We start from the raw sequence: 14,561 nt of genomic DNA, 5'->3' as shown, positions 1-14,561 counted from the left end.
ATTTTGCACCGATATCTTTGTCTCGGTGGACCGGCAGATTTGTCCTTCAAACGACAGTGTGATTTCAAATGCCTTTACTAAACGGTTTATTTACATCAAGACGACGACTGAATCAACTGGTTTTTGCTTTGTAGCCAGACCTCGTAAACCCACTGCAAAGGCTAACATTCGCTCTAACAGCGTTCAAGAAAACGAAGAGCTAGAGCGACATTGTTGGCATAAAACGAGCCATCTGAAGCTGTGTTTAAATGTGTTATCTCGTCGAGGTTGTGAAAATAAAAATAAAAACATTTCCACGAAGCGTTTGAACACCGTGGGCAATTTAGAAGTCGAATTTGTTCTTTTTCCCCCGAAATCCCCCTTAGCATGAATGCTTCGACGGAACCCATGCTAGTCCCTGCTGCAATCCGGTCTCTGGGGCTGTAAGCTACCGCTGCTGGGTTAAGGAGCCAGCTAATGTTCAGCTTGCAAGTTTTATTTCCAAAAATAGACTGAATCGACAGAATGATAATCGCATTCAAGCAGCACACAACGCCCTTCGTCCAGCCTGTGTGGCTGCTGGTCGCTGACGTACTCTCTTTCTTTCTTTCCGTCTTTCTCTCTCTGTCGGGGAGGAATTCACTCGTCCGCTATGTGGTTCCGCTGCCAGCACAAAAAGCGTCACATTTGTCTCGATATGCCGAACCGACGCGTTTCCACCGGGCTGCTATTTTGGACCAGACCGTGTTCTGGACGGGCAGCTCTCCACGCTGCGACATTTTAACGCTCAACGACGGCCTGTTCTTGTTAGCTAGCCGCGATGTCGGCGAGAGCCGTTTTGGAAAACGTCGGCTACAATCCGTCGAAAATGACACATGACTACGCAGCGTCGAAATGATCGCGATTAGCATAACATAAAGACGACTCTAAACAGGCAAACCCTTTACTCCTGTCTCACTCAGCTTGAAACCCAATATCTCCATTTGGCAACTTTTAATTTGCTCCCCCTCCTTCTCCTCCTCCTCCTTCTCCCTCTCCCACTCATATATTTTTCTCACTGTCCCTGTTCTGTCTCGGATAGATTTTTCTCTCCGCTCAAACTCTCTACCCTCCCTGAAGGAAGGGAGGAAGGAGGTTGTGTGTGTTTTTTCCTTGAAATTTTTATCACAAAATTATAATACACTCAAAGGGAAACTCACCGTCATGAAAAAGCAGTGCCTTGTCAACGGGGTTTCCTCGCCATCACCGCACGGGTTGTTGGGGTAGTGCACAGAGCAAGGCAGGCAACCCACATCAGCAGTCCACAGCGGCATCGTGCATCTCCACCAATTTGAATAGGAAATATACATGTAGGACAATAAGTGATTAATAAACACGCATTTCCCCATATTCAATTTATGTTATAGTAGCACGACGTTCAGCCCAAGTGATTAGCAGATAAATCAAGTCAAGTTTAATCATTAAAATCAGCAGAGGGCGTAGGTATGTGCCACACCTTGCTGTCACTCAGGTAGAACCACTGAGAACTGTAAATATAAAAGTAATAACTTCAGTTTTAATAGGAAAACTTCTACTATTGACATAGATAGATAGATAGATAGATAGATAGATAGATAGATAGATAGATAGATAGATAGATAGATAGATAGATAGATAGATAGATAGATAGATAGATAGATAGATAAAACATTTTAACTTTTATTTTGACACAAATTTGGTGTATTTTTAAGATTTAATTGATAACTTTAATTTAAATATTGTTTTCCGGTTTTTGTTATTACTAGTATTATTAGTAGTAGTAGTGGTAGTCTTATCGTTGTTATTGTTAGTATTATTATTATTATTATATCACTACCTTCCGAATGTGGGTCAAAAATCACTCAACAACTTTTTTTTATTTTTAAATATATAACTTTTTCTGCCATGTTTGGAACCCTCTTGCGCCTTTCATCTGTACGTTCCAAGGCAGACTGCGCACGGATCAGAGGCAACGGCGCAAGCGCTTGAATGTATTTTCAATGGAAGTGCACAGTTTCTCGTTTTCTTTTTCTATGCGGTTGATACAGCATATTGATGAAGCTTAAAGGGATATCTCCCTCTCTCTCATAACATTAATTGTTCTAAAGGCGTACACAACCTCCGCTACAGTAGGTGGCGCTGTGCCCGTGTCACATCGCTTGTTGACAACCATGAAGAAGAAACGAATCGAATCACTTCCGCCAACAAGTGTGTCAGTGCAGCAACAACATGGACGCCTCCGAGGGAGTTAGTCAGGAAAACGAGTTTACTGGTGACGCCGGTGTGGGTACGATGCAAGAGCGTCTTCAGAAGCGGCACCAGGCGAGAATAGATGATGTCGAGCGGAGGAAGGAAGCGAAAGAGAGCCTGTCCGTGGCGGAGGAACAGCTCGAGTATTTCACCAGCACTTTCAAGCGGGAGCGGGTGTGTATCGAGGAGCTGCTGTCCAGCTGCTCCGGTGCGGACCGGGCCGTAGTGACTCAGAGGCTGGAGGAAGCCACGGTCAAAACTGTGCAGCTTCAAAAGTTTCTCAACGACAGCGTGTTGTTCTTGACTCAGTACGAGTTGAGACAAGCCCAGGCTGGTCTCCAGAAACTCCAGACCTCTCTTGCTGAGACCAGAGAGGATGCTCTTCCCAAGAAGAAGTTTGCCTTTCGAGCTCGCAGTAAAGTAGCTGATAAAGCCTCGGTGCCTGTGTCAGACTCCTCTCCACCTGATGCTGCACCCACACCTGCAGGTCCACATGAGGTGGGTGGAGGCGCCACCTCAGAGCTGTGCGGCTTCTTCAACACGGACAGTGAGCATCTGACCAAAACATCTGAGGAGATTCAGAAACGAGATGTTCTGTTGAGTCACCTGTCCAACTGTAAGGTCCGTCTGTTCGGTTCACCCAGCACGCTGCACCTGAAGCACATCGACAGCTGTGAGATCCTGTGCGGGCCGGTGACCACCTCAGTGTTTGTAGATCATTGCAAGAATAGTACACTGAGCTTCCCCTGCCAGCAGCTGCGGACCCACAGCACCACAGACACACAGGTGTATCTGCACGTCACCAGTCGAGCCATCATAGAGGACTGTCATGGTGTTAGCTTTGCCCCGTTTTCCTGGTCTTATCCCACTCTGGAGGAGGACTATCGTGTATCTGGTCTAAGTCAAGACATAAACAACTGGAATCAGGTGGATGACTTCAACTGGCTTGCTGCAGGAACACCTTCCCCCAACTGGACTCTCATCCCCACAGCAGACAGGAAAACTAACTGGGACTAGAATGTTGAAGCCAAAATTATGATATCCTTTCCGACACCTAATTAAATCAGTTGGGTTTTCTTTTAAGTCAGTGCCTGTTTTTTCCAATGTAGCTGCTGTTGTAATCAAGGTAGAAGATACATTAAGTAACATAACATCTGTCCATCATTATCTATACTACTTAAAAGTCATAGAGAAGCTGGAGTCGATCCCAGCAGAGAAGAGGTGTGGTACACCCTGGACTGGGTATCACAGTTCCAACGTATTTGGACAAACAACCATTTGCACCTATTGACAATTTAGCGATGAATTCAAAGACAAGACCAAAATGTCCAACACAACTAATGTTGAACATGCACACTGGGATTAAAACCTTCATGTACCCTGCTTAGAGGTCAGAGACCACTGCACCACAATGCCAGGCCAAACGCACTTATTGAAATAAGATGGAAACTGAAATAATAATTACTAATTAGCACTAATAAAACAATGAATGTTATCACTGCTTCTTCCTAATTATTCTTGAATCCTCAAATAGATGCATATGTATATGTAGGCGTTCTGACCCAGATATCTGATATGTCATTGTAAGTGACAAGGTATTGTCAGACACTCGACATTCGTTGAATGTCACAAACCTTCAGAGATTTCAGAATGCAACTCAATCTCACTTGTGTTTTTTACTTATTTTTTCTTGTGTGTCATGCATTAAACAACAAATACATTTAAAGTCAATGTCAAATGAACCCAGCAACAATTTTGAATGACAGAATCAATAATCCTATAGTCAGATTAGTACTAAACCAAAATAAGGACTATTTAAATTGTCCATTTTGTTCTCCTTACCAAGTTTGTAAGACAAAGATGTTGATGTATTTGTCAATAATTAGTCATGTTTTAGAGGTTAACGACACTTTCCACAAACACTTAAAGTGTTGCAATTATATTGTATGTGTTGGAAACTGCTGAGTGCATGTTTACATGTACTGCTTATTAATGGTATATGGGTGTAAAGAACTGTGGAGGGCAGCATTACACCTCTCAATGCACAGCCTGACGTTCCTTTCACGTCATAATGAAGAAACAGCTGCATCCCATAGAATTTAAAGTAACTCGAGGACAAATATTGATAAGCAACATAATTGTGAAGAATATATAGTAACTGTATTTGTAAATGAATGGAGAAAGACACGCGGTATATCCAGGAGATGGCTGCAAGATGTTCAGCATTGCAATTTTTACGTCCAGTCACAGTGAAATTTAATTGGAAAGGCTTTGTTTTGTGTATGTGCTTTTGTTTCTACCACACAGTGTTGAAGACAGCAAGTGAAGCTCATTACTGAGGGAATGTAAATCACTTGAATTGATTAGCATGCAAGACTTTTCCTATATTTTGTTATATATCCAAGTTGATTAACATTGTATTTTGTACATTTTCAAGGTTTATGTGTTTAGGTATGATTGAATCATCGACAAAGCCTTGAATTGCTTGCCTCGTGAATGGATCAAGCCTCCACTGTGAAAACATCTGACCTGCGTTGAACCCTGTGAATGGTTAGTGTCTTTATTAACTCCACTTTTATCTTCCTCGGTTTTTGTCAGGACTTCAGCTGATGCCATCACATTTGATCAAGGCAACTCTTCACCACGTGAACGCTCAAACCAATTATGGCCCCTGACTGCAGCTTATAATCAGGCTCATCTTGTGTGGAGGGATTTCTCTAAATTGGATCAGGCTACTTACAGGGGCTTAGCATGACGTACAGCAACTTTGAGTTTAATCATGAGTAACCAAGGCAATCCTCCTCCGCCTCTCGCAGAGAGCGGAACATCACGATTAACTTCACCTGTGCGTTAAGGAAGGAAAATTGGAAAAAAAAGTTTAGTGGGAAATTAAGCTTCATACAATTTAAACATTTCTGTCACAATAGGAATGGAGACCGCTTTGAAGAAATAACACTCTGGGACTCTTTAAGGGTTTTTCATCTCTGCCTTTTTGATGTGGAATGGATTACTGTCAGAGCTGACTCTTCTGTCCTGTAGGACCAGCCAGAGGAGTCCTCGAAAACAACAGAAGACAAAGACCACAGACTGATAAAGGAAGGAGCATTTATATAAATTAAGGAATAATCTCCCAGTATCTTGAAGTCCCTGCTGATCTATACGACTTGACTTCTGCACAGATAAGGATACATACCAGATTGAACAATGGCTTTGATGTTGGTCAAGTTTGACCTGAAAAAGCGAGTGAAGCTCGCTCAGACAGTTTGGTTCATGTACTGGTTTGCCGTCATGGCCGGCGTGCTGCTCTTCAGCATGGGCCTGTTCTTTAAGATTGAGCTGCGGAAGCGCTCGGAACTTATGGACAACAATGAGAGCCATTTCTTACCCAATCTGCTAATATTAATGGGTCTGATAGCCTGCGCCATCAACGGTCTAGGGGGCAAAATCTGCTACGACTCGCTGGACCCGAGCAAGTTTGTAAAGTGGAAGCCCATGTTGAAGACCTTCTTGGTGTTCTGTGTGGGGTTCAATGCCCTGCTGCTCGTGACCGCTCTGCTGTGTTTCCTGATGAGGATCCCGCTGCAGTTCACCCTGGCTGAGGGCCTGAAGAATGGCATGAAGTACTACAAAGACACGGACACGCCGGGCCGGTGCTACATGAAGAGGACGCTGGACCTGATGCAGATGGAGTTTCGCTGCTGTGGAAATGACAACTACAGAGATTGGTTTGAGATTCAGTGGGTGAGCAACCGTTACCTGGACTTCACTGCAAAGGAAGTCAAAGAGTAAGTGACGACATTTAAAAAACTCTTATCAATAACCTGTGATATTTAGAGACACAACATGTGTAAGGTGACGGTGAAATTATTCTTTTTGGCTCAAAGACATTGTATTTGACAGTCAGGAGCAAGGGTAGTTATAGTTAAGTTAGAGTTCAGTGTAAGTAGATTTGAGGTGGAGGAAGGTCAAAGTGAGTGTCACTTTCGTCCATGAAGGATTATCGCTGCGGAAATGGTGACAGCAAAAGATGGGGGCGTGGCACTGGGGCTTTTGGAGGGCAAAAGAGGTTACTAGGCAGTTTTACGGATTGAGCTGATTAGGTCACAAAGGCAAGAGTTGGATTAAATGTACGTTGTGTCAGTTCAGACATAAGTGACATGTTTCTAACACATTTTTGTTAGCAATGATTTATTTATTTGGACAACAAGGGCAATTGTGACGAGGATTGATTTGTAGGGTAATGCATAATCAGTGCGTAATCTCTAGTTGTTTGTCAATTAAGAATCATGACATGTCCAATCAGGAGAGGATGTGGCAACACTCCAGCGACAGCACTGTCCAGTATACTGTCTAAACGTTCCTATCAGGGTGTTAATGGCTCTTTTAACAGTTTCAATGATTTCCATGTCCTTGAGGTTTTCAGATTTGGGTTTCTTTAGGTATTGATGTTCCAGGAAATCCCTGATCTATATTGGACTCTCTCAAGTAATCTGTTAACAAGTTTCTTTCCATTGACCTACATCCATCAGTCACAGCTTGAGATACGCTGTTCAGAATTAGCACAGACTCGAAAACAAATGCACCTTTTTATTTTTTACCTGAAATCATTTAACTAGCCTGACAAGATCAGAAGATCCAACCCTTTAAAATCAGATCACGATAACAAAGAATGACCACAATAAAAGTCGTATGACTCTAATCCAGTGAACACAGAGTGCAACACATCTTACTCTAGGCTCAAAAGGTTGTATTCAGTATGGGCGGGGGGGGTGTGCTACACTAAAATATTGCGGTGTTTTTTGCGTGGCGATTTTATATTGCTTTTACCATAAAAAATGTGTTGATGTGAGCATATCGAAATATATGATCGTATGCCGACTTAAATATCGTGGTAATATTCCATCGTGGTGTCACTGGCAATTGTTTCCGTTCTGATAGAAAACATGCTAATTATACCTCAGGTAATTGTAGTTCAGGCTGACTTCATATAATGTAGTGTGACCTGTTATCCCACCATAACATGACACTGCCTAATTCCCCTTAGCCGCATTGGGAGCAACGTGGATGGCCAGTACCTGATGGACGGAGTGCCGTTCAGCTGCTGTAACCCCGGCTCCCCCAGACCCTGCATCCAGATTCAGATGACCAACAACTCTGCCCATTATAGCTACGACCACTACACGGAGGAGCTCAACATATGGAGGCGCGGCTGCCGCGATGCACTACTGTCCTACTACGGAGGCATGATGACCACCATCGGAGCCCTTGTGGTCCTGATCACTATGCTAGAGGTCAGAACCACAGAAGCATGTCGAGGAAATTACTGAAAATGTGTTTGATTTTCACCTCACACTTCACGAGACACAGTTTCAATAAGAAAAGCTCACAGATGCAGTTGAATTAAAGGCGCCACATGTAAGAATGTGGCCAAAAACGGTTACTACATTGAAATTCAAAATACAGAGGTCTTTTAGGTTTCGTTTTCTGATGTAACTGGCAGCCCATGGTTGCTCGGCAGCTGAGATTCTACTGACTGCAATGATTGGTAGACGGCGGTAGATGGCGCCTCATGTCAAAACATGATTTGAAAACATAAACATGATTTGCAGTCTGCAAAATATATATTTTTAATGCAAATATTTTGGCTTTACTGTTGTTGTTGGTGAGTTCAGTTTGTTATATGAACATTATTCCTGAGTCTCTGTGACATATTAGGAGGATTTTATGGCCAGTTGCTTTAGATTTATTACATAATGCACCTTTAAGCATTTATCAGAGGTGGGCAGTTGACAAGAAGTACACACACTTCATACTAAAAGTATTTTCTGTTGTTCAAATAACAAATATTGTTTTCAGAGTAGGTTAAATTGACACTTTTCTAGTATGGTGTCTTCTTTACTTACTTTAATTACTGTTCACACTTTGAAAACACTTCAGAATACATTTAGGTTTTACGTTAGAGAATACTATGGAGGACTAATATTATGGTTCTTCATTATCATCATCATTACAGTATAATACAACTGCAGTATTTCTCTCATATTTTCTGTATTGGACCATCTGCCATGTAGGGAATGGCTGTCACCTTAAAGCCCATCCTAAGTGTTTCCACACCGCACTTGTGCACATGCTTCAGTCTGCAGTAATGATCCCAATGAGGTCTTTGGTGGCCCAGTTTTAAGAAGTGAGGTAAAGAGCCTGTGCACAAACATGCAAAGCTTTGACTCACTTGGCATCTCCAAACTCCACACCTCCTTCCCTTTGTCTCCCCTTCTCTCTAAATTCCATCCCCACTTTCATCCACTTACTGCATCTCCTTCCCAAACAACTCTATCCTATTTACCTGATTCACATTCTTCCTGCCATACGATCGGGTTACCCCCGCGTTACCTTTGGCAAGAGTCGGTGTGCAGCTTAGGATCTCACCTGCGACTTTCTACTCGGAGTGTAATCATGTAACTGCCTCTGACGGCGTCTGTTGTTAGCAGTGATGACCTGGGTGGTTAGAGTTTAACAGCCCAAGCATTATTCATTTAGAAAACACCTCTATCCCAGAAATCCTGCAGACAAACTCCTCCTCCAACCACTAGGATATCAATGATATATGGAGACTGAGTCAGGTTTTAAGAGTAGTTACGCAACACATCTCTATGCTGACACAGATAACGGAGAGATGGAGTAATCTGTGACAAAGACAGACCCACTTCCTGGAGAACTGATCTTCTGAGCTGAGGTCTCTATTCATAGTAACAGACATCCTACTTGCCTCGTGATTTATGGTAGGCATTAAGGTTAGATTACTTTCTATTCTGAGATATACACCTTTTTTTTCCCCTCCTCTTTTTGTGCCTGGTGGATTTAATCTCAAATGTATGACATGTATTTTGTTTGTCCTCTTGATGTTGTCTGTCGCCCTATTTTAAACAATGATGATGCAAAACATGCAAGGCTATTTGAAGCAGGGCTGCAAATAGCAATTGTTCTCATTAATTGCAGAATATTCTCTCAATTGAGGGATATTGTTCTTTCTTTAAGTGTTAGAAAATGAAAATGTTCATAAATATTTCCCAGAGCCAGGGGGACGATGTCTCATAATAACATATAAAATAACATCTGCTATAATGTAACTACCATTTGCATTGCTGTCAAATGATTAGATTAATTGTTTTTCTATATCTTAGTTTCACATGAGTATTTCTTTAGTTGATGATAATCATAAGCCTATCTTTTTCAAAAGCTAGTCTTAATCCTTTAAGGTACACACCAAGAAAAAAGCATTTGCATTTTTTATTATTTTATTTTATTTAAAATCAATATTTGTTTAATTTTTAATTTTTCTTAAATGAGACCCTACAATATTTCAGATACAGGCCTCTACCAAACGGTTGAGACGTCTGTTCATAATAAACCTTGTTTGCATAATTCATAAAGTACAACATTCAGAATAAGCCACATTAAGTGTTAGTGAGTTCAGCTTGATGCATTTTTCAATGAGGTATAGTGACTTAAAGTGTGGTCGACCAAATGGTTGAGTAGTACCTTAAATTGTATGTTCTCGAGCAGTATTTGTGTAATGTGAGTTTGTTAAATGTGTTTTATTGAGAAAACGCCGAGCCACAGAGCTCATGTGATGATCACACAGTAACTTCTCAACTTCTGAAGTCCCAGGTTCGGGGGTTCCCAGGTTTTATGTCATAAGTGCTCCTGTCTTTTCCAGGTCGCAGTGACCATCGGCCTGCAGTACATCGACAGCTCCCTGTCCACGCTGGTCAACCCCGAGGACCCCGAGAGCGAGAGCGAAGGCTGGATCCTGGAGAAGACGGTGAAGGAGACGTTCACTGACATCATGGCCAAAATGAAGTCTCTGACCAAAGGTGGTAAGGTGGATGAGGGCGGTGAGGCAGCGGTGGAGACGGTGAGCTGAACTAACCCTTCCTGCCAAAACTGACACCACTAACTCCTTTTAATGGACTCTCTGCAACACATTGCATACATAATATGACATATTCATACATATAGAGGAAGAAGTAGAATGAGTCCTTTTTTTTCAAATTTTTACTTTCCCCCTGACCAAGCAAGTGACACAAAAATACATTTAAAGAGATTTCCCTGTTTTGGATTCTGAATTTGGATTTATTTTTTTCATAATAAAAAGTTCAAAATTTAAAGTTATATATATATATATGATATGACTGTACATAGTGTAGTGGGGACGGTGGTTGCCATGCAACCCCCCCTCTCATTAAGCCAGAGGTGCAGATGGAAAATATTTACAGCCCAAAGGAGACACTGGGTTTTAACCATGTTGACATGATCTATAGTGCTCTGGCTCGTAGCAGCTACTGTTTATAGGCACAGCAAACACTCCCCTCTTTTTATACTCAAGTCCACCTTTGTCCACAGTGACCACTGGTGAAGCTCCATGTGATGGAGTCAAATTATTAATCGACTGAATCGGGTTTGAGTTTTGCATGAGTCCAAGGAGGAGGGATGGGCATCGGCAGCAGGGGGCAACAACTCCAATCCTGTGGAGGATGACTGAAAATTGGCAGCTAAATCTTGGCTCCTGAACCCTGCACTGTTATCTCAGATCCTTCTTTTAATGTTTTCTTTGTGCATTCAGTATCTGTATATTGACACGTGTGTCTGTATATTGCTGTCTTTGTACATAGTGTAGAAATGATGGAGAAGATTTAAACTTTTTTTTTTCAGCTAAATATTTTATTTAAACCCATGTAAAGCATTTTTCCATATGATTTTTTTTTTGTCTGTGTAGAAAATGTCGACCGTGCACACGAATAAAGGATTTTAGAGATGTGATCTGACTGTGACGTCATGTTGTCTTGACCTTGAGGTGCAAAGACCTGAGATGGAGAGTCAAGTCACGCAGTGAAGTGCCACAGGGTTCCTGATTAAGTCAATAGGATGAGGCCAATTAAGGTATTAGTGCTTTCACATGGGTGTGGGATGACTCTCCACATGTCCTGTGTGTGTATACCTGGTATTCCTTATGTTGTGGGGACCTAAATCTGTTTACACAGTCACATTATGGGAACTTGAAGTCCCCATAATGTACATGTAAAGTTAGGCTGAGGTTAGGTTCAGGTTATGGATCAGTGTCAGGTTTAGGCCTGTAGTAATTATGTTTAAGGTTAAGTCTCTTAAAATTAGTTAAAAATCCGTTGATTGCATTTATAAAACCCATGAGTCCACATATTTTGCCAAAAGACGGACATGACAAATGCATTCCCATGATGTCGGAGTCAGCGTGGCCTAGTCAGAGCAGATGGGGGGAGCTGTGAAGAGTCGGTATGAACGGTATCGAGGCCAACTCTGGGCAGTATTTCTGTTGGGACCAAAGCACATAACCAGCCTCGAGTAGATAAGAAGCCTAAGCGGCTTTAGATTAGCATGATCCCCCTCAGCCAGGTAAAACAGGTGATGTCCTGTTGCAGGACTTGCGTCATGGACACAGAGACGGACGGACAAGCGTGAAAATGTTCAAAGATCAGGATGCAAATCAGGAGTCAGAAACGTAAAATTACAAGTATTGTATTCAGATCTTTATTACCACAACCACAGTATACAACTACTCCATTGCAAGTAAAAGTACACAGTAGTATTAAAACCAAAGCACCATCGCATGTAGTCATTCCTTATTAGTATCTCATATCAGCAGTGTGATATTCATCTGTCTTTGATACTTTCACTGAAGTGTATTTAAAAAATAATAAAAATCATGTAATTCTAATGTGTAACAAAATATCAGTTTGTGTTGGCAAAAAAATAGTAAAATAGTAAAAGAAAATCATTATTCGGCCTGGATGCCTCTGCAAATATGTTTACTCACAAAAGCTTTATTATTTCCCTCTGAAATACTGGATTAAGCATTCAATTTGAACAAGTTTGCCAAGCCAAAAAGCCAGAATGGATTATATGGCAGTCTCTGTTAGGACAAAACAGCCTCTAATCTATACAGAAACAACTATTTCTGTTGTCAAGAAAGTATCTTTAAAAATAATCCATGATGCCTAATCAATACATAATCAAACAACATCTGATTTTCCCAAACTATCCCTGCTTGTTTTATAGAGACAAATAATCTCCTGCTTTGTATTCTGCTGCTCTCTGTTGGTGAGTCTAAGTAAAAAAAATAAATTAAAAAAAACGGACACAAAATCAAGCCTAAGTGATTCACTTTTTAATGTTTTTCTTATTAAATGAAACTCTCCTCTGACTCCCCTCACATTTCAGGAACACTCCCTCTGCTCTCAGCAGCAGTTGGAGTTTATTCCGTCTCCAAATGTCCTCCTAACTTTCACTGTGCCCTTGGCAAAACTCATTGACATGCATCTTCAACATCAAGACACTGACGTTCTCTGAATCTTAACAGCCTCTGTTACATTAAACGTCCACAAGAGGGCGTCTTTTCCTCCCTTTGGTCATTGAACAAGGGCGTCCTCCTGTTTTTGCTGAAAGATCTCGTGAGAGAGACGCTTTCTTCTCAGGCCTGGTGGTAATTAAAATAAAGAGAGAGAGAGAGAAACATGAAACTATAACAATAATGTCACTGAAGATGTTATGTAATATGACACATGGATAACAACAGTTTTAGTGACACACACACACACACAGTGGGAGTAGCTCAGTATTTTACACACACACATTTTTCAGTGATGGAACTTTTCATCATCAGTTGATGGAGTTTTAAATTATATAAATTGCATAATAAATTAACAAAAATAGCACTGTATTTTTATCTATTCGGGGAAATCATTAGTTACCGAGTAATGAAAGACTATACACTTTTGTTGATATATTAAAAAATAAATATTTTCTGCTCTTCCATGTGAACTCCTGTGTAAATTGACAATCTTTCAAAACACAATCGCAGCACACAAGATCTAAAAGGGACTGAAATTAGAGACTGAATCCAACATACTTTCCATTATTTTGCAATATTTACATTTTTGCGTGTAATTCAAACTATACAATCCCAGAAAGCACAAAAAAAAGCATTTATTATTTTACTACTAAATACATGTAATACATTTCTTATTTGGCCTGTGATCTGGTTAAATGTTGTTTACATATTTTAAAACAGAAGAAACGAGTCACAAATATTCCTAACAGAAAAGTAAAAAAAATATCCTTGAATAGTCAGTAAATTATGAAAATAGTTGGTGGTTAATTTGTTTTCTGATTTTATTTTATTTTATTTTTTAAGTTTCCAGCCCATGTATGTCTTTAGATTAGTAATTTTGTCCAACCAGCAAAACCACAAAATATTCACTTTACACTCACTAAAGCCTTTACATTCTAAGTAAAAGACAATTTATTTGTCCAGGTCATTTGCAATTTGTTTTTCAATTCATTTTTTTTGTCAACCATGGCAGACCAGCAGTGGAAGGGAATTGGACTTTTTAACCAGAGGGTTGCCAGTTCAAATCCTGGGACATTTCACAGACTATATAGGCTGCCCCTGAGCAAAGGACCCAAATGATGGGTTAAATGGAGAGGTCGAATTCACTATCACTAATTGTTGTGTGTGTGCAAATAAAACTAATTCTAATTCTAATCAGTTAACCAACCAACTTAGAATGTTTTCTGCCTTTTTTTTTTTTTTTTTTACTTTCTATATTGCTCCAGACAAAATATAATCCCGTGTAATTTGACAAATCGCAGCGCTACAGTGAAAGTGTACAGTCGGCCACAATAAAGCAAACACACAGGAGAGGGTGACAAATGACTTTTAATTATGCATAAAGAAACAGCACTGATGAATATATGCAACGCCAGAGGGCTTTATTAATTATTTAAGCTCATAACAAAAACAAATGCACAGTGTCATGTTTTGACAGCGAATGAATGAATGAATGAATGAATGACACATGCTTTAAATACAAAATGTAATGTGTGGTCGACTTTGAGGTGACAGTCAAAGGTCAGCGGCGCTGCCACGAAACTCATCTCCCTTTACACTTCACTGTAGGCTGAATAAATATGGCAGATGGAAAGAAAAGCAGAGGGAGAGACAGAGAGAGACGGAGAGAGAGGCCCGTGACTGGTAGATGTGTGTTCCTGCTCAGAGGGGCATTGTTGGAGCTATGAGAGGACAATGCACTGCCCCCGCCCTGAATACTCGCCATACCAGCTGACCAGCCATTACCAACACAATTCCTGCAGCTCAGATACACACACACACACACACACACACACACACACACACACACACACACACACACACACACACACACACACACACACACACACACACACACACACACACACACTGCATCCCACCCAACCTTAAT

General features: G+C 40.9%; 2 protein-coding genes across 2 annotated transcripts; both read left to right on the top strand.

Moving 5' to 3' along the window:
• The first annotated feature begins 2,208 nt into the window (after positions 1 to 2,208).
• Positions 2,209 to 3,736, top strand: tbcc (tubulin folding cofactor C). Its single transcript, XM_083903887.1, has one exon. It carries the CDS (start codon positions 2,227 to 2,229, stop codon positions 3,262 to 3,264), a length of 1,038 nt encoding a protein of 345 aa, XP_083760013.1. The 5' UTR covers positions 2,209 to 2,226; the 3' UTR covers positions 3,265 to 3,736.
• A 1,715-nt stretch (positions 3,737 to 5,451) lies between these two features.
• On the top strand, positions 5,452 to 10,171 carry prph2a (peripherin 2a (retinal degeneration, slow); the record flags this gene model as incomplete). Its single annotated transcript, XM_083903421.1, has 3 exons — positions 5,452 to 6,032; positions 7,292 to 7,538; positions 9,965 to 10,171. 3 exons carry the CDS (start codon positions 5,452 to 5,454, stop codon positions 10,169 to 10,171), a joined length of 1,035 nt encoding a protein of 344 aa, XP_083759547.1.
• Positions 10,172 to 14,561: the final 4,390 nt, after the last annotated feature.

This window comes from Microchirus variegatus (genome assembly GCF_963457635.1).
Source record: "Microchirus variegatus genome assembly, chromosome: 17".
Lineage (NCBI taxonomy): Eukaryota > Metazoa > Chordata > Actinopteri > Pleuronectiformes > Soleidae > Microchirus > Microchirus variegatus.
The sequence above is the reverse complement of the archived record's forward strand: the minus strand, read 5'-3'. Positions and strand labels throughout refer to the sequence as shown.